The following is a 27,214-nucleotide window of genomic DNA, read 5'->3' as shown; positions in this document are numbered from 1 at the left end:
GCTTGCTGTCCTTGGTTCCCTTCTTCCACAGGTCCTCTTGTCTATGAATCCACTGTTGGTGTCTTGCAGTCTGTTCTGGGCTTTGTATTAGTCTTCTCATCTAAGTGGGTGTTCTGGGGAATTTACAGTGATTTACTCCTGCTTTCCTGGTCGCTGGGGGGCTGTTGCTGTATTTACCTTGGGCTTTCCTAGTACTACCAGCTCCCCTCTACACACTCCACTTACCTAGGTAGGGGACCGACTCTCACATTCCACTTTTTTTAGTATATGGTTTGTGCTCCCACACGGCCATTATTCCCTATTGTGATTTTCACTATATTGCACTGTTTTCTGACTGTTTAATGCCTATTTCTGCATTCTAGTGTATATAACTTGTGTATTACTTACCGCCTAAGGGAATATAGCCTCTATTGGATTTTTGGTATTTGTGTCACCAGTATAAAGTACCTTTACGTTTGTAACACTCAGGCCCATATTTATACTATTTTAGCGCCGCATTTGCTTAATTTTTTTACGCAAAAGCGGCACAAACCTACAAAATACAATTGTATTTTGTAAGTTTGCGCTGCTTTTGCGCCAAAAAGCAGCACAAATGCGGCGCTAAAAAAGTATAAATACGGGCCTCAGTGTTTTCTTTCATGTGTGCAAGTACTGAGTGTGACTACAGTGGTATTGCATGAGCTGTGCCTGTCTCCTAGATAAGCCTTAGCTGCTCATCCACAGCTACCTCTAGAGAGTCTGGCTTCTAGACACTGACTACACTACACTAATAAGGGATACTTGGACCTGATATAAGGTGTAAGTACCCTGGGTACCCACCACACACCGGGCCATCCTCCTACATTGGTGGTGCAGTGCTGGGATAAGCTCTTGCAATTGCCTTATCACTCTATCACCTGGTGCTTTCCACAGGAAAGACCACTCCTTACCTAGAGGTTTACATAGTACCTATTGTAGAAAGCTAGTCTCTAACGTTTATGTAAGCTAAGGTCTAGGCATAGCCCTTGCTCTAAACTTCTTTCAGAGAGACTAGGAGTCAGGTAGGTTAGGCACACCCTACACTATCCTAACACACATCATGTCTGCAACTGGACACACCTCTGAGGTCATGGACTCTCCCTATGATAACCTGACCCTCACGGAATTGAAGGGGTTGTGTGCAGAACGAAAGTTAGACATGGGAAAGAACCCAAGTAAAAGTCTGCTCTTGGGCCTCCTCCTGCAGGATGACCAGGACCAAGCTGGTGACCAGGGGGAGGAGGAACAAGAAGTAGACTCTAACCCCTCTGAGGTAGAACATGACATTCTAGATCTAAGGGAGGGTACCTCAAAGGGTCTTAATGTTCCTAGCAGATCCACTAGCACAGCTGGAAGAGGGACGATAATCCATACTGCTAGGGACCCCTTTACACCCAGATGGCAAGTAGAAAGGGTTACAAAAGCCTAGTAATACATCCACCTCTACTCACTCTCATATCACTTCAGCACTTAGGGAGATCAGGAATCCGAGACTGGAGGAGCCAGGGCTGAGGCTGCAGCAGCAACAGCTAGACCTAGATAGGGAGGCCTTGGCAGTGGAGAAAGAGAGGCAGGGGTTGGGGTTAACACCCCATGGTGGCAGCAAATCAGGTTTCAGGGATCACAGGGTCAGGGAGGCCTCCTTTCATTCCAGAAACCTGTACAAAATTGTTCCCTCATACAAGGTGGGGGATGACATCTACAAGTGGTTTTCTGCACTTGAGAGGGCCTGTAAAGTTCAGAGGGTCCCTCAAAGGCAGTGGGATGCTATCCTCTGGTTGTCCTTCTCTGACAAGGGTCGAGATAGACTTCTCACTGTTAGAGAAGAGGATGTAGACAATTGCACCATTCTCAATACTGCACTCTTCGATGGTTTTGGTCTCACCACTGAGCAATACAGAATAGAGTTCAGAGAGACCAGAAAAGAGTCCTCACAGAATTGGGTCGACTTTGTGGACTGATCTGTAACAGCCTTGGAAGGCTGGTTACATGGCAGCAAAGTATCTGACCATGAGGGCTTGTACAATTTACTATTCGGAGAGCATATTTTGAATAATTGTGAGTGATTTGTTGCACCAATACTTGGCAGACTCAGATCTGACCTCTCCCCATTAATTGGGAAAGAAGGCAGACAAATGGGTCAGGACAAGGGTGAGCAGAAAGGCTCATACAGGGGGTGACAAAGAAAAGAAAAGGAAGCATGTAAGTCTCATGACAAGGTTGGGGACAAAGATAAAAAAGAATCTTCATCAGGCACACAAAACTTTTCTGGGGGGTGTCTAAATCCTCTTCAATCAGATCAAAAAGCCTTTGTGCTATATTTGTAGAAACAAAGGTCAAATGGCAGGAGACAGCTCCTGTCCTAAGAAAAGCACCAAACCTCCCACCACTACAACCCCCACTCCTACAACATGTGCTACTAGCAATAGCAATAGTGGTAGAAAGACTAATACTACTAATAGTCAGTCCAAGGGTGTAGCAGGGCTAACTCTGGGAAGTGTAGTAGGGGCTGGTTCAGTTAGGGAAACTACTGAGGCAGTTTTAGTCGCAGGGACCTTAATATGGATAAGTACAAGCAAAAACCCCTAATCAATGGTGTTTAAGCTGAGGTCTACAGGGGCACAGGTGCCAGTGTCACCATGGTGACTGAAAAACTGGTGTCCCCTGAGCAACACCTACTTGGTCATCAGTACCAAGTGACTGACACCCACAACAATACTGTGAGTCACCACATGGCAGTTGTTGATCTCAGCTGGGGGCAGGAGGTTTACCGGTCCTAAAAAGGTTGTAGTGTGCACAGACCTATCTGTAGAGTGTCTATAAGTAAACGACTTGGAGACTTCAGCTTGGGCTGAAGTAGAGTTGGAGGCCCTTGTATCAGTGCTGGGCATTCCTGGGAATTTCTTGGCTTTGACCAGGGCTCAGGCCATGAAGCAAAGAGAACAGGAGAACTTGGATCCTGAAAGTATGGACTAAGAGCTTCCCAAAATCAGGGGTAGAAAGTGTAAGAAATTATCCACTATCACTCCCTCCACTGATGATTCCTCCTTTGAGGAGGAGGAATCTACTCCTTGGGCAGAACCTGAAGAACTCCAAGCTGACACAGCTGAGCTCTTACGTGCAGGGGGCCCTGCCAGTGAGGAGTTACATGTGGCTTAAAAGACTTGTCCCACACTTGAGGGTTTGAGACAGCAAGCTGTCAAACAGGAGACAGGGATTGTCACTGGGAAGACAACCTCCTGTATACAGAACCTAGGTAACCCAAACCTGATGCCACCAGGAGATTGGTAGTACCTCTGCAACACAGAGTTTTTGTTAACCATAGCACATGCCATTCCCCTTGCTGCTCATCTGGGACAAAGCAAAACTTGGCACAGACTAGTCCCTCACTTTCACTGGCCCCATATGGTTAAAGACACAAAGGAGTTTTGTCGCTCCTGTGTCACTTCCAAACTAGTAGCAAGACAGGTGGCATGCCAAAGGCCCCCTTAATTAATTCCACTTCCATTGGTTGGGGTACCCTCTGAAAAGGTAGGGGTTGACATTGGTGGCCTCCTAGACCCTCCCACAGCTTCTGGAAACATATTTATTCTGGTGGTGGTATCAGGTATCCAGAAGCCATACCTCTTAGGACCAGTACAGATCCTGCATGCAGTGGCCAAAGCCCTCCTGGGAATCTTTTCCAGGGTGGGTTTCCCAAAAGAGGTGGTATCAGACAGAGTTAGCAACTTCATGTCTGCATATCTACAAGCTATGTGGGAAGAGTGTGGTGTAAGTTATAAATTCACCACACCTTACCATCCCCAAACAAATGGATTGGTTGAGCATTTTAACAAAACACTCAAAGACATGATTATGGGACTCTCTGAAAAACTCAGGAGGAGATGGGATGTCCTATTGCCATGTCTCCTCTTTGCCTACAGGGAGGTACCCCAGAAGGGAGTGGGCTACAGCCCTTTTGAACTCCTTTTAGGTCACTGTGTTAAGGATCTACTTCCTCTTGTGAAGGAGGGATGGGAACAACCTCTCAAGCCCCCTAAACAAGAGATAGTGGATTATGTACTTGGCCTCAGATCAAGGATGGCTGAGTACATGAAGAAGGCCAGTAAAAATATTCAGGCCAGCCAAGAATTGCAAAATAAATGTAATGACCAGAAAGCTGTCCTAACAGTGTACCAACCAGGACAGAAAGTGTGGGTCCTGGAGCCTGTGGCTCCCAGGGTACTCCAGGAGAAGTGGAGTGGACCACACATCATAGTGGAAAAGAAGGGTGAAGTCACTTATTCAATAGACCTTGGCACTCCAAGAAGTCCCCTCAGGATACTTCATGAGAACCTCCTGACCAAAATCTAGCACCACGTTCTATGGGAGAAGTCTAGTAGGTCCAAACTGCCCCCTCCTTATTTACAGATCTTTGTCCGCCAGTGGAGATCTCTGTGACTTCAGAGAAGACTCTAGCACTGCAGCTATTCTGAAAGAACTGAAGGTTTTCTGAGTGGCTGCCATGATTCAAGCAGGTGCTCATGTGGGCGTGACAAGCCTTATATTTCTTTTATATTATTATTTATAAGTTGTCACGCATAGGGTAATCATCAGTTACCCTTAGAGGTCGACATGAGGAGCGTGATAATGTCCTAAACAACATTAAATAACTATTCAAAACAGTTTCAAACAATAGCACTTGATTATAGAGTCATTACATTTCACGCACCATGACCCATGTAACCATGAACCACCAAACCAATTTAGTGAAGTTCAAAACATTTATTACCCTAGATCAACAACGCTAAAGTCACATAAATCGTACAAAGAACCAAGTGATATAAGTACAGAAACAAAACAGGCTGACCAAAACGCCTACAGAACCTTAATCTAACTAAAGCATTTAACTTTAGACACTCAAGAATAAAAATACCAAACAATAATAAAAGAATATGCAAAATAGAAACTAAATACATTTAGCTATCACAGATGAATCAATAAAAGTTCATTTTAATTTGAACTAATTTTGAATATGACATCCTTGGCTGATATACTGATTAGAAGTGCTTGTTGGGACTTACTTGCAAAAAGATAAAACAGGCAATTGTTTATATGGAAAACATCTAGCTAGGCCACTAACCAAAAATGTGGTTGGATTTCTAAAGAGAGAAAACATAAAAACCTGTAAAAGGAACAATTGCACATTTGGTTATACCTCTCCTTAATGGATTAATCAGCAAGCAGTATAGTGTTCAGTCGAACAAGTCATGAACAAGGGACCCAGTTCAGTACTGTTTGGCCCTAAAATATATGAACCATCAATGACAGAAAGCTAAGGACACAGCACATCATATCACTAGCAGAGTAAAAAGAAAATCTCAAAATCTGAGACAAACACACTGAGCTTACATCATCTAAACATTGCTATATTAAAACCTTAGAAAACAACTAGCTAGAATGTGGTTGGACAGACTATGGGGTGGTTTAGGTCATAACCAATAAGATTTACTCCACGTTTCAGAAGTATCTTTCCTTCATTTTCTACATATATGATTGGACTATCTTCTCTTGCTCCTGGTCACTGGTTTCCGCAGTAGAATACAATTGTTGCAGGTTATACATGAGCATTGAACACTATTGTTTCTGGGTACACGTTATCTCATCCCAGGAAGACAAACAAATGCTACAACAGAAGAACATAACTTTCCACAATATGCAAGTTGCACAGAATGTTGAATAACTATCTGCCTAATACATTCGAGACATTTATGAAAGGTCAGCAAACAAATGAACAATGAACACTGAGTTTCTAGAACCTGCTGGGGAAGAGACATTGCACATGCCTTTAAACCTAGAATTAGCTTTAGGCATGTTCAAGTAGGCCTATATTTAATAAAACAAGTTTAATTCACATTTAAACCTAATAATCATTTAATTGAATTGCATTAGTGTTCATATTAATTCATATTAATAAATAACAAAAATTTCTAAATTAAACGTTAATATTTTCTATTTATGCCTGTTGTTTATGGTGTCTGCCACTATTGCCATTTTATATGATGCACATTTTAAACATACATTTGACACTATTAATTAGTATTTTAGTACTTCAAAATGTTATTAATTACCTTCTCCCTTACAATCCCTCCTCTGAAGACTATATGTCGTCGCATAAATATACTCATTAATACTTGTATTAATTTGTTAGCTTGATAAAAACTTAAAACTTAGTTTGTCTGAAATAGTTCTTATTTCTCAGCTTCTTCCAGTTTTCAGTCATTTATAAGTCACAATAATATCTGCCTCTCATATTTTCCAGTTTAATTCTTCGCTCCTCTGTTCATTTTTCATCCTTTGTCTTTTAATCAGTGTGTATAATTTGTAAAGTCCTAATATGCAGATGACACATACAACCACAATTAATAATGGTTTCAAAACAGTTCCCACAATCCCTTCACCAAGATTTCCCAGCCAATTTCTCACTTTTGTAAAAACTTTTCCCAACATTTTCTCAAATCCCTGATTCTTTCAGATCTTTAAAATCAGAATTTGTATCAGTAGGGTTCATAATAAAAGTTCTAATTCCTTTACTATTGTCAGGTATATACATGAAACAATATTTTACTTTCAGCATCCGGCAGACCCTGCTTTTCATTGCTAAAAGAATGTCTAACGCAAGTCTGTTCTGGAGAACCAGTGAACGGACTGCAGCCATTTCAGTATCCATTAAAATTATAGCTCCAGAAAAATCAGTAAGCATGTTATCCACAAAGCATTCAGAACAACTCCTACAGAAGGACTACTTGCTCCAAATACATCCCCAATTATTTCAGAGCAACTTGATCTTTTTGATCTTGGTCTTTGCAATTCATTTGTGTTGTGTGTCATCCACATTGCCAATCTGGTAAATCTTTGGGAATACCGCTCCCAAATAACAAGTCCCATACTATCCCCTTGGGAGATGATAATAAGCATTCTTTCCACAGATGTAATAAACCCCAGGAATCGCAGGATCTTGTCCATTCAGCATAAAGTCCCATGTATTCTTAAACAAAAATACATGTCTGCACTCACTCGTTCCTACAAACTTCGTATCAGTTCTGGATTGAGGCCTACACATGCAAAGCTTTCCTACATGCTGAAAATCTAAAGCAGCCCTCCCTTGTGTATGTGTTTCACTGCATGTATAGTAATTTCTAAATGTCCTTTTCACTAACCCTTTTTCTATTTTCTCTTTGAATGCTTTTCTCCTGCCATCATTTTGATCCAGAAAAGCTTTTTCTACTTGCGAAAGCATGCATGTCTATTATTCCAATGAGTGTAAGCTGTGCCAAAAGTTAGCCTGGGTTTAAAGAAGCCTCCCACAATATCAATATTTCTTGCTTTAGCTATGTTACTCAGATGCTGGTTAACCAGAACAAAGGAAAACACCATATGGTAATTAGAAAATAAATATTGAATATACTCTTGGTTATAAAGCCTTGTTAGCAAAAGACTACAGCTGATTCCATGCGTTAGTGGCAAGTTATGGTAAGCAATTCCTTCTTGTACTGATGAAAGAATCTGCGTACAAACTTAACATTCTCTCACATCCATTGTCTCAACATATTCATACAACAAGCAATAGAAAACATTGGAAGACATATCTCCTTGTGAGTTGTCTAAGTGCAAGTGTTTCTCTTCCCTGTTAAACTTTTCTAACTTAGAAAGTGTAGTAGTCTCTGGATAAGGTGTATATTTGGTTTCAGCTTTGCCAGAAACACTTATACTCACAATCAATAACAAACTTACTAACAAACATACAATTCCCAAACCAATACACATACATTTACAACACTCACACTTTCTGTTGCTTTTGCATTCTGAATCCATAGCCTGTAAAGAATCAGGAAGTAGAAGAAAAGAAAGCATTATTTAACTATGTATGGAGCCAAAAATTCAAAACCAAACATAATCTTCAGTCTTCTTTGCAGTTCTTTACAGCAGCTTTCAAGCTTCACCAGAACTGAATCTTTGCCAAAAATTGGTTTATCTTGTCAAAATCAGTTTAGCAGCTTGTCAAAAGTCTCTTTCAGTAAATCATAATCTGTAGATTACTAATCATAACTTGTAGTGTGTAATGTCTCTCTTGTTCAATTGGCATTGTAGTTTCAAACCTCAGTTCAAAAGCAATTTCAAGTTCCAAAATGTTGAGCTGAATTCTCACCGTCAAAACAAAAGGAACCAAACTCACTTTGACATTCATCTGTCATGAAGTAATCCCATTCAGCACCTGAGTATCTTCGACTTGCAATTTTTTATCTTTTTGATCTCTGATTTGCACTTAGTCCTCCTTTACTCAGATCTTTATCTGCATTTGCTCTTGCTACTACTTCTGACTCTTGCTCTTCATTTATAGTTGATAGTACATATAAAACCCTTTCACTTGTCTCCTGTGTGGGGTAATTTATCTTCTTTCACAGCTTTTCTTGAAAATGTTGGTTGCAAAACTGGACTTACAATTCTTCTTGATTCAGCAGAATTCGAACTCAAACATATAACACAATTAGCCAATTCAGGAAGAATGAAACCTGTGTGCGTTTGATTCAACTCAGTTCCCTCCTCGGCTAATTCAGGAAACGTGATATTTTGCTTCTGGGAGAGTCCTCCTCTGAGTTGACCCTCCTTCTATGTCTGATGATGCTTGAGCAACTTCAGGAACCTCTATCTCATTCCTCAGAGATGTGTTTGCCTCATCTCTTAGAGGTGTACCTGGTTCTTCACCAGTTTCCACTGTCTCTGCTAGTCAGCAGTCATCGCCACAAGCATGACCTGGAATGGCCCCTTCCACCTGGGCGCCAGTAAAGTTTTTCTCATGTGCACCTTCACGACCACCCAATCACCAGCTCACAGACTATGACACTGAAATTGGGATGGCGGCATGGATGTAAATTCCACCTGGTAAGAAAAAGAGCGAACCACATCAGCTAGATTGTTCCAATCCTCCAGCACCATGTCATCTGTTATGTTTACAAAAGCATTTGCAGGAACAGCTGGCAACCTCATTGCTCTACCTATGAGGATTTCATGGGAAGAAAGCCCAGTCTTTCTGTTTCATGTGTTTCTCATGCTCTTCAAAACCAAAGGTGAAGCATCTGGCCATTTCAAGTTTGTGGATGGACACATCTTTGGAAGTTGAGCTTTCAAAGTGCCATTCATTTGTTCTACCAATCCTGAAGCATCAGGGTGATAGCTACAATGCAACTTCTGCTCAATGTACAAGACTGCACATAGTAATTTAATCACCTCATTATTGTGGTGATTTCCTCTATCTGATTCTAAAGAGGCTGGAAACCCAAAACGCGATATCATCTCCCTCAATAAAAGTTTTGCTACCTTGAGACTACCATTCCCACGTAGAGTAAGCTTCAATCCAGTGACTAAAAAGACAAACAATCACCCACACTTTTCTCAAACCACCACACACAGGCGTCTCTATAAAATCCATCTGCATTCTGTTAAATGGACCACCTGCTCCTCAAATGTGGCTCAGATCAATAACTTCTTTTCCCCACATTCATTTGTTGACAGGTAACACATCTACGACAAATTGCTTCAGCAAGCTGTCTAAATTTTGGATTTGAACCAAGACTGTTTAAATGTACGAATCATTGCATCTCTGCCAATATGTGCTTGACCATGATAATATCTTGCCATTTGCATCAGTAGACAGTTTGGCAAAACCATGTGCCCTTCATTTGAAACCCATATTTCATCATTCTTTCTCTGAAAACATTTCAATTTTATCCAACCTTTCTTTTCATCTTTAGGAACATTCTCTTGCAAGCTTTTGATTTCTCCCATGTATCAAAAACTGTTAACATGCAACTTTGATTTACTTCGTCAACATTTGGATCTTTCCATTCCTCATTAAAAGAGATGCAGTTCAACATGCAAACCTTGCGACTTGATCTGTATAAGGACTTCCATTGAAACAAAATTTGATTTCTGTTGTGCACTGCATTTGACCATAGCAGTTTTCTCAGGTAACAGTAGGGCTTGTAACATAAAATGAATGTTATCACCATTTCTAATTGGTGAACCAGAAGAGGTCATGAAACCTCTCTGAGACCACAACTGCCCAAAGTCATGCACTACTCCAAATCCACATGCTCTTGTAAGGGCCACCTATTCAGCCACTTGTGCAGAAAATAGACTTTAAAGCAATGAAGCTTCGAGTACCCCAAAAATTGTGCACACAGTGTATCCAGATTTTAACATTCCTGTATTATCTCTTAAACAGGAACCATCAACAAAAATTATTTAATTGTTCCCTTTTCTCATAGTATCCTGAATATCAGGTCTGGGTTTCGTGCACAATTCAGTAACTTCCAGGTAGTCATGTTCAACTTCTTTCAGTTTTTCAGTTTAAGCATGTTCTACTGGTAACAGGGTTGCTGTGTTAAGCCCAGTGCACTTCTCTAAGGAAACATTAGTTGAGCCTAAAATCAGTAGCTTGTACCTGGTAAGACGAGCATGTGTCAAATATTGGATCTTTGTTCTGGTATGCAAATTTCAACAGAATGTGGGACCAAACCAGTGAAAGGATGTCCCATCACAATACTTTCACACTGTGTAATACTGTGACCAACTGCTGCAATAATCCTCAGACAGCCAGGTAAGGCTGCTGCAACTGGGTCCAAAGTAGCAAAAAAATATGCTCCTGGGGTGGTTTACAGCACCATGTACCTGTGTCACAACATGACAAAACAACAAAAATGGTTTTGTGTAGTCAGGTATTCCCAGAGTTGGTGCTCTGCACAGACTCTCTCTCAACTCCGTAAAAACTTTCATACAAGTTCCATCAAACGGGACAGGATTAGTTATATCTCTGTGAGTCAATCTCTGCAATGGCTTTGAAATAACAGAAACAATTGGAATCCATTTGTGACTGTAGCTCACCATTCCCAAAAACATTTTGACATCTCTCAGTATAACAGATGGATTCATCTGCTAAATGGCTGAGACTTCCTCTCAAAACTTTCCTTGCATCTTACTCAGTTTTGTGGGCCAAATATTTTACTTCTTTCTGACAATACTGTAGTTTTGCTGGGGACACTTTGAGTCCATTTTCACCCAAATTATTCAAGAAGGCAATAGTATGTTGCTTGCACCCTTCCTTTGTCTTTGAAGCAATCAAAAGATCATCAATGCACTAAACCAATGTTGGTTGAAAAGGCATTTTCAATTATTCTAAATTCTTTTTTCAAAACCTGATTAAATATTGAAGGTGAGTCTGAAAAGCCTTGTGGGATCCTACACCAAGCATACACATGATTACAGAGTTTAAAACAGAAAATAAATTGGCTGTCCTCATGAAGAGGCACTGAGAAAAAAATGCTTGTGACAAGTCCACAACTGTGAATCATTCTGCATCACATGGAATCTGGAATAAAATCACTGCTGGGTTTGGCAGTACAGGACAACATTTGAACACTAGGTCATTCATTTTTCTCAAGTCTTGTACAGTTCTGAATTTCCCATTTGGTTTCTTCAAACCCATAATTGAAGAATTACATGGGCTGCTCAATACTTCTTTTAAAACTCCCTGCTTCACAAAGTCTGCAATTACAGAAGTAACTCCTTTGATGACATCTGGTGCCATATGATATTGCGGTGTCTGTCGAAAAACTGCACCAGGTTTAACTGTAACTTTAACTGGCTCCACTCCTTTTATAAAAAAACAATGCCTCTTCCAGAAACATTTAAAATAGTTGTACCTTGAAGGTCACCTGGCAGATCATGTACTGTAAGTTCAGGACAGAAACTAATCAAAGGAAGCTCGACTAGCACTAATATTGATGAATCATCATCATCATCGCTATTTGTCTGGATGGCAATTCCATTATTCATGCAAGTAATCAAACATTTTGTTTTGTACAAAAGGTCTCTTCCCAATAAGGAAACTGGGCTTGAATCACAGACTACAAATTTATGCACGCCTTCAAAATTTCCAGTTTCAAAAGTAATTGGTTCAGTAATTGGATATGTCAGGAAATGATTTGCAACTCCCACAATCTGCACTGTTTTCTCTGAAAGTGACACACTAGGAACTTCTGCAGTGCTTACTGTAGAGCATGTAGATCCAGTATCAACTAGGAATGAAACCTGGTGACCATAACTCTCCCAGAAACATGAGGACCGTTTTGATCCACATCTTATGAAGCTGCTAACACACATTCGTCTTCATCAGAACTTCCACTCATCAGCTCATCATTTGATTCATCCTCACTGTGCAGTGTAAAGTGTTGAAGTAGCAATCTGGTTTTCTTGAGTAAATTACTCCAGAACCCTGACCTGTAAGTTCTGAATGATTTGAATTTGACTGCATTACTACCTCTGATGTGTTAGCACTGGAGTCATTACTGAATTAGGTGTAGACTCCATTTGAACTATTACTGGACTTTGGATACACTGTGGTTTCTGCTGAGGTATCTGTAGATGTGTCTGTTGTGTCTGTTGTGTCGGCACCATTAGTACTGTAATACTCTGTGCAGAACTTACAACCGGAACAGTAGGATAAACTATAGGTTGTGCTAGAGTCTGAATCATAGGAGTCTGAGTTACAGAAATAGCAGGAACATTAGTTGCAAACCGTACTTAACTTTGCGTTACCACAACTGGAGACTGTGAAATCTGTATTGGCTGTGCTGGTGCTGAAGCATTTGAACTAGTACTACTTGTACTTGAACTTAATACTTGTACTGCATATGGTGGAGGACGACTTCACAACAACTGCATTATAAATTCATCATCTGAGTCACTATCATAAGTATTGATTTCCTAGCTTCATCTGATTTCGACTCCTCTTCTTCAGAAGAATCTTTACTCTTTTTCTTTGTCTTTTGTCTGACACTGTTCTCTTTCTCTTGTGTAACATTCCAATTCCCTGTAAGTTTCTGTTCTTCAAAATATTTGCACATTATCCCATCTTGCCTCTAGCAATGTTTTCTCAGCGTTTTTCATTCATCTCTCAAATTTTCATTTCTCTTGTCTGGGCACTAACTCACAAACAGCTAAATCCTCAAATTGTGCTGGCCTAGTAGGTTTTAATTCATTCAGCACTCTCCTCAAATTTTCTAAAATTCTCATATTTAAAGTTCCATAAGTAGGAAACTCTAAGTTCCCTTCCTTCTCTGTAATTTTGCACCATTGTTTTAACTGGATATATGCTCAGGTACCTTTTTCTTTAATTACGATGTATGCAAGTGTATCTTGTGGCAGACAAAGTTCTCTTACTCTGACTGGAATAAAAGCATCTTCCCTAAGCACACTCTTCAATGCCTTGAAAAATTTCATTTTTACTTTATTTCGGCTTAGAACTAAACTTTAAACTCAAAACAGGTATTCAATCCCAAACTCCTTTTCACATGCTATTCTCAACCAAAAATACTTCAGAACTGTTCTTCAATTGCTGCGCAGCTCCTTCTCACTAACCAACCAACCCCAGCGCGGAGCTAATGACGTCACTCAGTGGCTGACAAAGTGTTGTGGACTTGTTTCTCCAAAACTGAATCACCCAAAACGAATGCAAAATTTTGCAGCACTTAGAAAAATCAACACATCAACTTGTCTGCTTACTACAGGTAGGGAACACAATCACTTCGGAAGCTTCGCAAATTTTTGATTACAGCTTTTAGCACTGATTTTAGCTTTCTCTAATTCGCAAGTAAAATTCGACCAGCTAATTCTACCCTTGACTAGTATCAGATCCTCCATGTGCACTTCGGAATCACTAATATTGTCAAGCTAACACTCCTTTAACTCACACTCTAGGGATACTTGTCAGCCACCCCAGATAGACCACTCAAAGCAGACAAATTTCACAGCAACAACCAAGTGTCTTCTACACTTGTACAATACTGCAGCGTCTCAGACCAACGAAAGGTCCGCATACCAACAACCACGTGTGCAGTTTTTGAGTACAAAGTGCCACACTCAATTGAAGTACGATAACTTCCCTACATACACCCTTAGAATACGACGACTCTTTAATAAAGCAAACTCCCTAATTTTCTCAAACATCACAATTCACCTGCGATTGCTAAAGCTCTGCACGCACAAACCGTAACTCAAACATAAAGCACACTAGGAGGCCTGGAAACTTCTCAAAACAAGCATTGGCAATTTCAATTTTCCTCTAAACAAGCATTGACAAAACCAAATTGCAAAATTTCAAATTTTCAACAAGCTCTGGTAAAACCAAATATCTCAAATTCTTTCTAAATGACATATAACTTTTGAAAACAGAACGTTTCCCTCCTAATGAGATGAAACTATCCTCTGCTACCAATTTCTGTGTGCGTGACTAGCCTTATATTTCTTTTATATTATTATTTATAAGGTGTCACATATTGGGTATATCATCAATTCCCCTTAGAGGTCGACAAGCATCTTTGGACTCAGATAGGAGTGTGATAACGTCCTAAACAACATTAAACAGCAATTCAAAACAGTTTCAAACAATAGCACTTGATTATCGAGTCATTACATTTCACGCACCATGACCATGAATCACCACACCAATTTAGTAAAGTTCATAACATTTATTACCCTATATTATCAACGCTAAAGTCATGTAAATCATATGAAGAACCAAGTGATACAAGTACAGAAACAACACAGGCTGACCAAAACGCCTAAAGAACCTTAAATCTAACCAAAGCGTTTAACATTACACACTCAAGAATAACAATACCAAACGATAATAAAAGAATATGGATCATAGAAACTAAATACATTTAGTTAACACAGATGAATCAATAACAATTCAATTTCATTTGAACAAATTTTGAATATGTCATCCTTGACTATTATACTAATTAGAAGTGCATGTTGGGACATACATGCAAAAAGATAAAACAGAAACAAATTAATTTAGAAAACATCTAGTTAGGGCACTATCCAAAAATGTGGTTAGATTTCTAAGGAGAGAAAACATAAAAAACTGTGAAAAGAACAAGTGTGCATTTGGTTATACCCCTCCTTAATGGATTGAATCAACAAGCAGTGAAGTCTTTATCAGGAGAGCATCTTCAGTCTTTACTCTAACAGGTCATGCACAGGAGAGACAGTTCAGTAACGTTTGGCCTTCTTATATCTAAACCATCAAAGACAGAAAGCTACAGACACAACACATCATCTCACTAGCAGAGAAAAAAACAAATCTCAAAATCTGAGAGTCTGAGAAAAATACACAGAGCTTATATCATCTAAACATTGCTATATTTAAACCTTAGAAAATAACTAGCTAGGATGTTGATGGACAGTCTGTAGGGTGGTTTAGGTCATAACCAATAAGCTTTACTCCACATTTCAGAAGTATCTTCCCTTTATTTTCCGCATTCGCGATTGGACCATCTTCTCGTCCTCCTGGTCACCAGTCCGCAGTAGAATACAATTGTTGCATGAGCACTGAAGACTATTGTTCCTGAGTACACAATACCTTATCCCGGGAAGACAAACAAATATTCCAACAGAGGAATATAACTTTCCACAATATGTGAGTCACACAGGATGTTGAATAACTATCTGCCTAATACATTTGAACTATGAACACTGAGTTTCTAGAAACTGCTGGGACAGAAACACATTGCACAAGCCTTTAAACGTAGAAATAGCTTTAGGCATGTTCATGTAGGCCTATATTTAATAAAACAATTATTCACATTTAAACCTAATAATCATTTAATTCAATTGCATTAGTGTTCATATTAATTCATAATAATAAATAACAAAACATTTCTACAATAAACATTAATATTTTCTATTTACCTGTGTTATTTATGGGGTCTGCCACTTTTGCCATTTTACATGATGCAGATTTTAAACACACATTTTACTCTGTTAATTAGTACTTTGATACTTCAAAATGTTATTAGTTAACGTGCTCTCTAACACTCTGTAAACTCCAAAAACAATTTATTTTCTGGAAAAAAACAAAATAATGGCCATCACACACTGGGAGTTTTTTACCGAGGGTGTGGGTGTCTTTTTAATTATTTTCTCTTATAACCACAAGGGTTTTGGTGGATATAGGGTCCACCTGAAACTAACTAGAGCAGCCGTACTTTCTGTTCTACAGCAAGATCGCCACTATCTGCAACAACTTCAACCCCCAGCCCACAACTCAGGGCCTCAACAAGCTCAGATGACCAACACACACCAGCCGCATGATCACCAGGTGGACCCCACTACACTTCACTCACCACACATACCACCACGGCCATCATGTCGTCCATCCACTCTGGGACACCTACCGACCCATGCCCCCTACCATCTGTTTAACCATGGGGCCAACCACATCAGTGCAGAACTTACCAGCATCCTCAATGCCTCCATCACCTCTGTATCCTTTCCAGACAACTGGAAATATGCAGAGGTCAGACCCCTCCTAAAGAAACCCCCCTCCGATCCCAGCAGACTCAAAAACTACCTGCTCCACTTCCCTGCCAAGGTAATTGAGGAGGCCATGAACCAACAGCTCATCAAACACCTAGAAAAGAACAACCTTCTTGACATCTCCCAATCAGGATTCCAAGCTAACAACAGCACGTAAACCGCTCTGATCTCAGCCACAAATAACATCAAAACCCTCCTCTACCACGGGGAGACAGCACCATAATCCTCCTCCACCTCTCAGCAGCTTTCGACACTGTATCCATCAAGCCCTCATCAACAGACTCCACGGCATTGGCATAGAGGACAACACTCTCAAGTGGATCGCCCTCTTCCTCACAGGAGGCACCCAAAACAACCGGCTCCCCCCTTTGCCTCCGAACTCAAGAATGCCATCTGCGGCATACACCAAGGATCATCCCTCAGCCCCATGCTGTTTAACACCTGCATGACCCCGCTCGCAGACATCATCAGTTCCCACAGTCTCAACATAATTCCCTACGCAGACGACACACAACTCATCTTTTTGCTCACCGAAAATCCTCCCACCACCAGGGCAAACCTGCGACACCATGACCCACTTAGCCAACTCGATGAAAGACCACTGCCTTAAACTCATCTCCGACAAGACAGAAGTACTGTCATCAGGAGAAGCACATCCATATGGCACCACAGCTGGTGGCCAGCTGAACTCGGACCCACACCAGCAAACCACGTGTGCAACCTCTACATCATCCTCAACAGTAAACTGGCCATGATGCAGCAGATCAATGCAGTCGCCTCCTCCCGCTTCACACCCTCTGCATGCTCCATAGAATCTTCAGATGGATCCTAGTGAGCCCCAGGAAGACTGTCATCCAAGCCCTAGTCACCAGCCCCCTCAAATACAGCAACATATTCTACTCCAGCATCTCCACCGAACTCCTAAACAAACTCCAGACCATTCAGAATGTGGCAGCAAGTCTCATCCTGGACCTACCCAGATGAATCCACATCACCCTCACCTGAGAAACCTTCACTGACTCCCCATCCAGAAGAGATGCCTGTTCCAGAACCTCACACATGTTCAAAGCCATACGCAATCAAGGACCAGCCTACATCAGCCATCAACTGAACTTCCATCAACTCACCAGACACCAGCACTCCTCCTCACTAGCCCTTGCACACACCCCTTCCATATGTTTTAGCCCCAGCTGTGGCTGCTCCTTCTGCTACATCATCGCCAACTCCTGGAATGAACTGCCCCTCCACCTTCGAACCTCACCCTCCATTGCAGAGTTTGGGAGGAAACTCAAAACCTGGCTCTTCAACAAAGACATCACTCTCCAGCGCCCAGATACCCCCAGGGTGATAGTGCTGTGTTATACAAGTACTGATTGATTGATTTTTTGAGCTTGGCAGGCAGAATACATAGTCATGTTGGGACCAAGTACTTTGCCTGTCAAAACTCTAAACCAGGCTGGATATCAAACTATCTCATCAGAAATTATAGGGGACTCACTTGTCCACAGAGTTTGAGGGTCTTAGTCTTACTTGATAACAATCAATACCCCAAATTGAGACACCCCAATAAGAGTGATCATGTGGAAGAGACTTAACAAAATGGATTATCAGGTTGGTGCTGGGAGGGGAAGTATGTTAAAGTGATATTGGTGGGGAGTTTAGGGGTTTTGGGAACGTTAGGTAGATATGCCGGCCTTAAGTTGTATGATATTGAAAACTTTGTTGAAAATGGCTGAAACATAAATAAGTGACCATGTATTAAAGTTTCCACATTTCTTGTTAAATAAAGAGATATGGTAGGGTTGGCAGCAAGGTATTTTTCTAGTCTAGTAACTGTAGCACTTGGGCTGTTTATGTGCCGTCAGTTTATGATTTTGTTTTATTTTCAACTCTAAGTATTATGTTACTTAAATTTCAATGCTGATAGTTTGCAGTTGTTTGTTCGGAAAGTAAATGTTTCTTAATGTCTTTGGGTGATGTTTCTTCATAATGGGCAGCAAGCGTCTTGGTTTAATGGACATTACTGGGAGGACTTGGGGACTCCCCTAAAATATGGCAGGTGGCCTGCCATCCATCAGGATGGCTGAGCTAATTATCTCCTCCACCCCGGCCTTTTGCAGTGCACTCTCAGATTAAGGTGTTGACCTGCACTGTTAATGGGCTATTAGATAGAATTATATGAGGCGCAGTGTTGCAGTACATGAAGAGACTGGCACTGGAGGCCCTCCTCCTCCAGGGAACCCACTTACTTGGTACTCAGTGCTGCTTCCTAGGTCGGTATGGGTATACCGGGGTGTTCCACTCTGGCTTTACTCAAGGCTCTAGGTGGGTGGCGATACTCATACATAGATCCTTCCCACTGGTGATTATGAAATCTCATCTTAACCACCAAGGATGCTATGTATTCTTGGAGACACCCCCATGAGTTCTGGGTAGTGTTTATGTACCTTCCACAGTGATCCAAAGTATGTTACAGGTGCTGTTGGAGCAACTGCTCCAGGTCCAGATGGGCATGCTGATTTAGGGGCACTCTTTACACAGTAATAGACAAGTACTAGATACAATGTTGGTAGCACAACTGCTTGAACTCGTGCCTTAAGCAGGTGGGTGACCTCGCCGGTTCTGGAGAATGTGTGGCATAAGGGGCTCTAGCAAGAGTATGCCTTTATACATTGTTCAGCCTCTTATAAGTACAGCTCCAGACTTGACTATTTTGAGATTAGTCAGCCCTCTGTGGTGTTCCTGGTTAGTTTGTGGGAGGCCTTCATTGGGGTTTCCGGGGTAGAGCTTTTGCAGTGGAGCCGTTGGAGAGAAAGCGATAGAGAAAAAGAGATTGCTGTCCTGGAGGGAAGGATACTGAAATTGGAGAGCTTTGCTCCTGGTGCTTGTATGGAAGAGATTAAACAGCAGCTGGAGGCTATCCAAGAGTCGCTGAGGTGTAGATTTCTTGATATGGCTGTGCATAGCCGGGTCTCTCTCTCTCTCCCAGTAGAGGCTATACAAACAAGGCAATAAGGTAGGTAAACTGCTTCACTGGTTATCTCAAAAGAGGGAGGGTCCAGATTGGTACTTGCTCCTGACAGCCACTTAGTATGTGAATTTGCAAATATTGGGGTGCCCTTGGCTGACTACTGTCGGAACCAGTATAGTGATAGATCTACTCCCTCCCCACTGAGTCTTCTCATCTGATTGCAGAGGACTTGGTAAAGGGCTCGTTCTTGCAGGCTGAGCAGGAGGAGCTGGATGAACCTCTGACTTTGGAGGAGGTCCAGCCTGCAATATCTGCCTCTCCCTTTGGGAAAATGGCAGGGCCTTTTGGCCCCCAAAATCAAGTTCCTTATAAAAGTCTCCACCCCCATAAGGCTGCAGAGCTTGATTCTTTTTGAAGAGACTGGACACTCTGGTTCCTTGCCCAATGACCTCCATTATGCCACAATCACAACTATTCTTAGATCCAATAAACCTCTGGAGGGTTGTGCCTCTCTTAAGCTTGTATCCCCCTTGAGTGTGGAGAGTAAGCTCTTGGCCAAAATTATGGCTATCAGAATGGCCAGGGCTATCAAAGTTCTGGTCCACAAGAACCAAATGGGGTTCACCCTGGGCAATGGAAAGAGATATTGTTTGCATAGATTGCAGGTGGTACACTCTATTGTTGACCCACATCAATGCCCAGCAGGCTTGGCATTGGTAGATTATGAAAAGGGTTCCAACAATGTCCACTGGCCCTTCCTGTTCCAGATACTGCGCCAAATGAATTTTGGCCTGAGATTCATAAAGTTAATGGAGGTCCTGGATGATTCCCCTAGTGCAAGTGTGTTGATTGATGGAACATCTTCATTCCTTTCCCTATTGAATGAGGTATACGACAGAGCTGGCCCATTTCTCCTCTTCTGTTTACCTTAGTAATAGAACCCTAGGCCGAGTGGATCAGGAGGGACACCTAGGTACATGGGTTCAGTGGGCGAATGGCCAGGAAGACAGAGTGGCGCTGTATGCTGATAACATGTTTCTGTACCTACAGCACCCTAGGCATCTCTACCAAGTCTGTCAAATACTGCAAATATTTGGTAATGCTTCCCGATTAACCGCTAATTGGGGAAAAACAACTTAAAACCACCTAACTGTTACCCCACCCCCTGCCCTGCACCCTCCCATTTACAGTGGAGACCCAGTATCAGACTACTCAAGTTCCATTCCTATACTTTGGTATTTACATCACCCATGATCATCAAACCACTTGGGACAAAAGATATTACACCAGTTTTTGAGATGCAAATACAGTGACCTAGACTCCTGGGCTTGACTCCCACTTAATCTCCAGGAAGGGTGACACTTACAAAATGTTGGTTCTCCATATATACTGCCCCCACTTTTTTTCAAGGCTATAGCCAATGATCTCAAGGTTTCTGTGGGCGGGCAAGCTCCCTAGAGTCGTGTATACCAAGTGTGCCACTCCCAAGCCAGTCGCAGCTCTTCAGCTTTACTATTGGGCAGCACAGTTAATACCTCTTGGGGATTGGCTTTTTGGGGACCAACGTGGCTGGAATTGAACACCCATAAGAGGTAGAGGTACTGGATCCCTTATATAGGTGATTTCCCCCTGCTTCACTTCCACAGGTCTCAAGGATACCTTTCTTTTGCTACCATGCATTCTTATCCTATATTAAATGGCTTGGCAGGCCCAGGTCACAGACACCCTTGTGGGCTGGAATGTGGCTGAAGCAAGTAGCCCGTCTTTTATGACCTAAATAGATCCCAGTTTTTCAAATATATCCAAGTCCGCCACTCACTGGACATATGTAAGAAAGATTTGGAAGCAGTGCCAAATTTTAATCCACTCGAGATAAACTAACGCTAGGCCCCTTGGGACGTCATCCATGACCCGACTTTACAAGCCCCTCCTCCTTAATATTCTGAGGCTAGTCTGGAAGCTGTGATCCGTTTGGGAAAAGAACATGAGAGAGATTGACGGTGATGAGTAGCGGGAGTCTAAAATGGCCTCATGCATGCTTGCCATTTCAACTAACCTCAGATTAATACAAGTTACCTTTTTCCACCAAATATACTAAAGGCCTGACAGGCTGTGGAAACTAGGGAGATCCCCCACTGCTGAATGTGTAAGCTTCTACTGCAATAATGGGGGGCTTTCCATCACACCATTTGGTTGTGCACAGTTGTCTCCTACTACTGGCAGCAAGTTCAAGACACCATGTCACACCTAATTCATATGCCCACAGCCTTGAACCATAAGATGATGCTGCTGGGGGTAATGGAGAGTTTAGAAAACGTATGATACCATAGATTACTGACTGGCATTGGTTACCTAGTGGCCAAGAGAGACACTGCTAGAATTGGAGATCACTCAAACCCACGCCACTTACTGTGTGGATTTGAGGGATGGACTACTGCTGCAAAGCAGATTAGGAAATTTACAAGTGGAAAGGTTGCCCCAGCAAACTCCAGAAAATTTGAGGCCCATGGCTTTTCAGTTCCCTCTACATCAGTACTTGAAATACTCAAGATGTACTCTTGTATCCCTGCTGTATACATTAGGGTTGTGCTGATTTGTATTTGTGTAATACTGCTTTCTTCTTGCAATCGAGGCCCTCTTGGTTATGCTATGAATGTTACCTGCATTCTAAGATCAATAAACAGATATGTCAAATACAGAATGAAAGGAGCAGATTGGCTTGACGGCTCACATATTGGTATGCTGTCCTTCTGATCTCAGGTTTATTACAGTGAGTGAGAGTATGTTTTGCTCTATACAGAAGGAGATTAGGGTTTTGTTTATCGATTTGCCAAGAAGAAACTGAGGAAGTGTAAATGGAAGAGGAGGGTTGTGGGTCCTTGTTAAATATATGGGGCCATATTTATACTCCGTTTGCGCCGAAATTGCGTCGTTTTTTTTGACGCAATTTCGACGCAAAACTAACGCCAACTAACGCCATATTTATACTATGGCGTTAGAGGCGAATAGCGCCAAAGTTCCCGAAATGTGCGTCATTTTTTAGCGTGAACCCCTTCCTTGCGTTAATGATATGCAAGGGAGGCGTTCCCGTCTAAAAAATGACTCCCAGGCCTTTACGTGGTATTTATACTCCCGGGCAAAAGAGACGCCCGGGAGTTGGCGTGGCTAAAAACGGCGCATTTGCGCCACTTTTTAACGCCTGCTCAGGGCAGGCGTTAAGGGGCCTGTGGGCTCAAAATGAGCCCACAGGTGCCCTCCCATGCCCCCAGGGACCCCCCCTGCCACCCTTGCCCACCCCAGGAGGACCCCCAAGGATGGAGGGACCCACCCCAGGGACATTCAGGTAAGTTCAGGTAAGTATAATTTTTTATTTTTTATATTTTTTTTTGGTGGCATAGGGGGGCCTTATTTGTGCCCCCCTACATGCCACTATGCCCAATGACCATGCCCAGGGGACAGAAGTCCCCTGGGCATGGCCATTGGGCAAGGGGGCATGACTCCTATCTTTACAATGATAGGAGTCATGTTGATGGGGGATGGGCGTCGAAAATAAATGGCGCAAGTCGGGTTAAGACGATTTTTTCGACGTAACCTGACTTGCCCCATTTTAAGACGCCCATACGCCATTTTCCCCCTACGCCGGCGCTGTCTGGTCTACGTGGTTTTTTCCCACGCAAACCAGGCAGCGCCGGTCTGATTGCGCCGTCTAACGCCATTCCATAAATACGGCGCCCGCATGGCGCTTCAGAATGGCGTTAGACGGCGCAAAACTTTTTGACGCTAAACTGCGTTAGCGCAGTTTAGCGTCAAAAAGTATAAATATGGGCCATGATGTCAGAGTTGTTGGGGCTAGTGGAAGGTTGGACCACAAGTGATTGTAATATTTAGTATGCCTGATACATTTATTTTTTGCCATCTTCCCTCGTCTTATGCACTTACGTGTTTTTTGATTGGAGTGAGGACAGGCATATGAGAACTTTGTTTTTCCAGGAGGATGAAATAGAAAGTTTAACCAGCTATTATTGGATACTGATAGGAAATGGGAGATTGCAGAGAAATTCTGCTTCAGATCCTATTTTGTTGAGCATGATCGCACTTCACTTGGTAAAATTTCTCTGGGGAGAAGGGGTACTGGAGCTGCAACCGTGGAATATTTATGTTACGTACTAAGAGTTTTGCTAGTCACCATACAAAATATGACTTCCATGTCGCTGTTTTCTCTGAGAATGTATATTGTATATTGATGTTTATACTTATACTAATTGGAAGCATCAAGGCTATATGTTTACAGAATTACAGTCTTAAAAATAATTAGGGATGACATAAAGTAAGACTGTTAAAGTATTAATGTGTGATTACATGTTTTCTAGTAATCGTAGAAGGCACAGTATTGGAAGTTACTGGCCCAGTCAAGATCATGAGATCCGCTGTACTGGGCCTGGAATTACAGATGCAACCCCTGAATACTCCCTCCAGCATCATACTCCCCTCCCTTTGCCAAGTAGTTTCTCATTCTCAACCATACACAACTTTTGAGCCATGCCGTGTTTGCCCCAGCATTTTTAAATAGTTGCATCAAAGGTATATGGAAGTCTCTATGTGTTTCTGTGCTTGGAAAATGAGAATTCATAACAAATTTTGTGTTTTGGTCGTCCTTTCCAAATTCCCTGCAGCGGCCAGTGACAGTGACTACCCACCAGGAGAGATTTTTCTTGAAGGTGACATCAATCCAGAAGACTCAACGGACACAGATGGCGTCTTGGCGGGGATCACCTTGGTTGGATGTGCTACGAGATGCAATGTACCACGGAGCAACTGCTCTTCCAGGGGAGACACACCTGTGCTAGATAAAGGACAGGGTGAGTTCTCATATTCACAAATATTTAGGTTTATCCCCCTTCAAAAGATTTTAAATAAGAGGTGACTGAAATAGGACTCAGTTAGTCAGGCTTTATCAAATAATTTAAGTTCTAATATTGGTATTTGTGATTAGTGGTAAGTAAATATTTTATTGTGTGATTATTTAAAATCTTTACAAACAGTTGCCATCTTCTTTCAAAACAAGGAAGTAAAAGGAGAAACAACCAAAAAAAGGTCATGGCAGATGATAAAGCAAAATTAGTAAGCGTGCTTTCAAAGCGTAACAGAGCAACCAATTTCTTCTCATGTTAAATGTCACAGACAAATTATAAAAAGGAAATCAACAGACAAGTTAAAAATGATGATGAAAAACCTCTGAGTGCTAATGATTTATATCCACAGCACTCTACCTGGAGGAGCCGAGACAATCCGTGCAATCATCTCACAAGTCAGCGTTTAGACAGGTGTACGCCAGATAGACTCAGACTTATTTGGCCAGTATTTGTATACAGCCCCCGAAGCTGATTTTACCAGGGTAGTAGGTCTAGCCAGACTTGATGCAGTCTTTCGGCAGCTTTTGTAGTTGGTACATAAACTTTCCAAATTTGCCCAGATCAGATAGCTTCTTCAGAGTAAAGATAAAGTTCCTTGCCTCATTGCAAGTTCTTATTCTATAAGTTAAAAAGAGTTAAAATGTGTTGTGCTTTCAGCAGAGCCGGACAGCAACAGAATAGATGGTTAAAAGACTCCAAATGTCCTTAGTCTGGAGGGCCAACAATCTTGCCGTCATAATTTGTGTCAGGCAGGCTTTCCCAATTACGCTTTTTAGATATGGCTGTGGCCTCATAGGATGCAGATATTTATCATAGGATAGTGTCGCTAGTCTGTTGTTCAATTTTCCCAGGTCATTTATCATGAATAGAGTTGTATCTGCTTTTTCATTATAGCTTCAGTGCAGCATGGGACAGCCCCAGTTTGCATAGTCCCTTCTGGTCTATTTGGAGGGTCCTAAACACTTTGGATAGATAGTTCAACCAAGGTTTTTAATCAAAGAGTGAATGTAGGGCTGCCTTCAATGTATTGGGTGGAACCATAATGATTCTGTCGTAATAATTTAAGAACGTGCCAATTTTGGCCCACTTCTGACTTTTCTAGGACAAATTCCATTCTGATCAAGCAGCCTCTTACAGATATAGGTAACTTAAACACTCTCTTGTAGGCTTTAACTTGTCGTTTTTCCACTGTTGTACTAAGCTGCCCGGGGAGGGCTTCATGGCCATAATTTAGCACCATAGAAGGGAGGCCCGAGCACATGGCGTATTGGAATTAAAAAGGGACTTTCCAATAGGGTGTTTAGCTGGCATATTCTTGTAATTTTCAGTTCACCCTTGACTTTTAGATGGGACAAGTGGGTTTTAGATTTTCCATCCATGGTCAGCCATACTCCTAAGTAGTTATATGATTTAGCCGCCTAGATTTCTGGAGGGCCCATATTCCCATGCTAATTATGTTTTTTGGGCAACCCTCCAAGAAGTATTACTTTGGTCTGTGCTGCATTTGCTTTCATTTTATTTATATTGTTATAGTAATTAGGGGCTGTTGGTGCTTTCTGAAGCCCAATTCTGGAATGGTCTACCAGGACGATATCATCTGCATATTGTAACAGCGTAACTTTAAGGTTGCCAATTTTTGGTGGAATCGAGTTAACAGGTATTAGAACCAGCCAGGATCATATCTGCTGTACAGATTAAAAAACAGTGGAGCCAAAATACAGCCTTGTTTTAAGGCATTATTTGTAATGTTCAAAACAAGGGATGCCCTCAACTATGATAGTAGCTCAGATTTAAGTGCTGAATTTTTCATTATGTGGCACAGGTTCTGCAACAACAACACTACGTGTATGGGGAATACTGTGAACAGGCAAATCTGACCTGTTCAGTTCATCATCAGATCACAAATGTGGTGATCTAGTTATCGGCATGGGATATGGTAATAGTGGCCGTGTACTCAATAGCAGATGCAGGTGTTCCCCTTACGGAATAGGTGATCCCACACACATTATAGTGTCATGCTTCATCATTTGACCACCTATCCCCACCCAGGTAGGGTGGTACCACCTGGGCGGACTCAACCTCGTTGTTAAAAGAAGTATGAGGGAGTGCTGAAATTCAATCTTGCTGGATAGAGCGGGGATCCATTTGAATGGGAAGATAAAGCTAAAATTACCTAACAAATAATCGCTGTATCCTATTACATTAATGGCTGTGTTTTTTACTAAGATTAAAAACCATTGAGACACTCCTGAATATAATGGTTCAAGGTGTCATCTAAAATTATATGGCCAAAATGTTTCTGCCCTCTCATATAGCCAAAATGGTCTGGGGCATTCGTCAGGGCCTAGGATCCCTCCTAATAATGGGGGTAGCTAGTTAAGCTATAAAGTGAGCGAATATGTTAAAATGTACAGTGAGTCTACCTGAAAGAAAAATACAGTAAAGGAAGGCCTAAGAAGAAAGAAGGGAACAGGATTAAGAACAGGGCATGCACATGGTGTGTGTCCATAAACACTGCAAGTCACTGCACACAAATGTGAAAATAATATATTCTGTGGGTGACTCATAAAAATATGCTACAAAGGTGATACTATGTTATGTTTCAACTCCCGCCAAATGAATGTGTGCGAGGAGCTTTAGTATAGTGTCCCCGAGGACCTTAAAAACCGTTTAGTCAGCAACTTATTGAGTTTATTGCCACCCACGTCTTGGCATCCCAATAGTTTCTTCTGATGGGAGAGTTCAAATATAATGGGCAAGACTCCCAAGACGTGGAAGTTACACCACTCATTGCTGACCTAGCTACCACTGGATTAAACCAAAAAGTTACAGGGCCTGCCCATGTATCGGGACATACTTTAGATTTAGTCTTTATTAATTCTGTTTCCCT

The 27,214-nt window shown here is 41.7% G+C and overlaps 1 protein-coding gene across 6 annotated transcripts in view; it reads left to right on the top strand.

Annotated features, from left to right (window-relative positions):
• MAPK8IP3 (mitogen-activated protein kinase 8 interacting protein 3) overlaps positions 1-27,214 on the top strand; it is a 729,083-nt gene that overhangs the window by 486,316 nt on the left and 215,553 nt on the right. For all 6 annotated transcript variants that reach the window (XM_069210571.1, XM_069210567.1, XM_069210566.1 and 3 more), the window contains exon 19: positions 24,085-24,270. In XM_069210571.1, the coding sequence (XP_069066672.1) occupies positions 24,085-24,270 (186 nt within the window). The remainder of the gene's footprint in view (positions 1-24,084; positions 24,271-27,214) is intronic.

The sequence above is a fragment of the Pleurodeles waltl genome, chromosome 10 (assembly GCF_031143425.1).
Source record: "Pleurodeles waltl isolate 20211129_DDA chromosome 10, aPleWal1.hap1.20221129, whole genome shotgun sequence".
NCBI classification, from domain to species: Eukaryota; Metazoa; Chordata; class Amphibia; order Caudata; family Salamandridae; genus Pleurodeles; species Pleurodeles waltl.
Note: the sequence above shows the minus strand (reverse complement) of the source record. Positions and strands in the feature narration are given on the sequence as shown.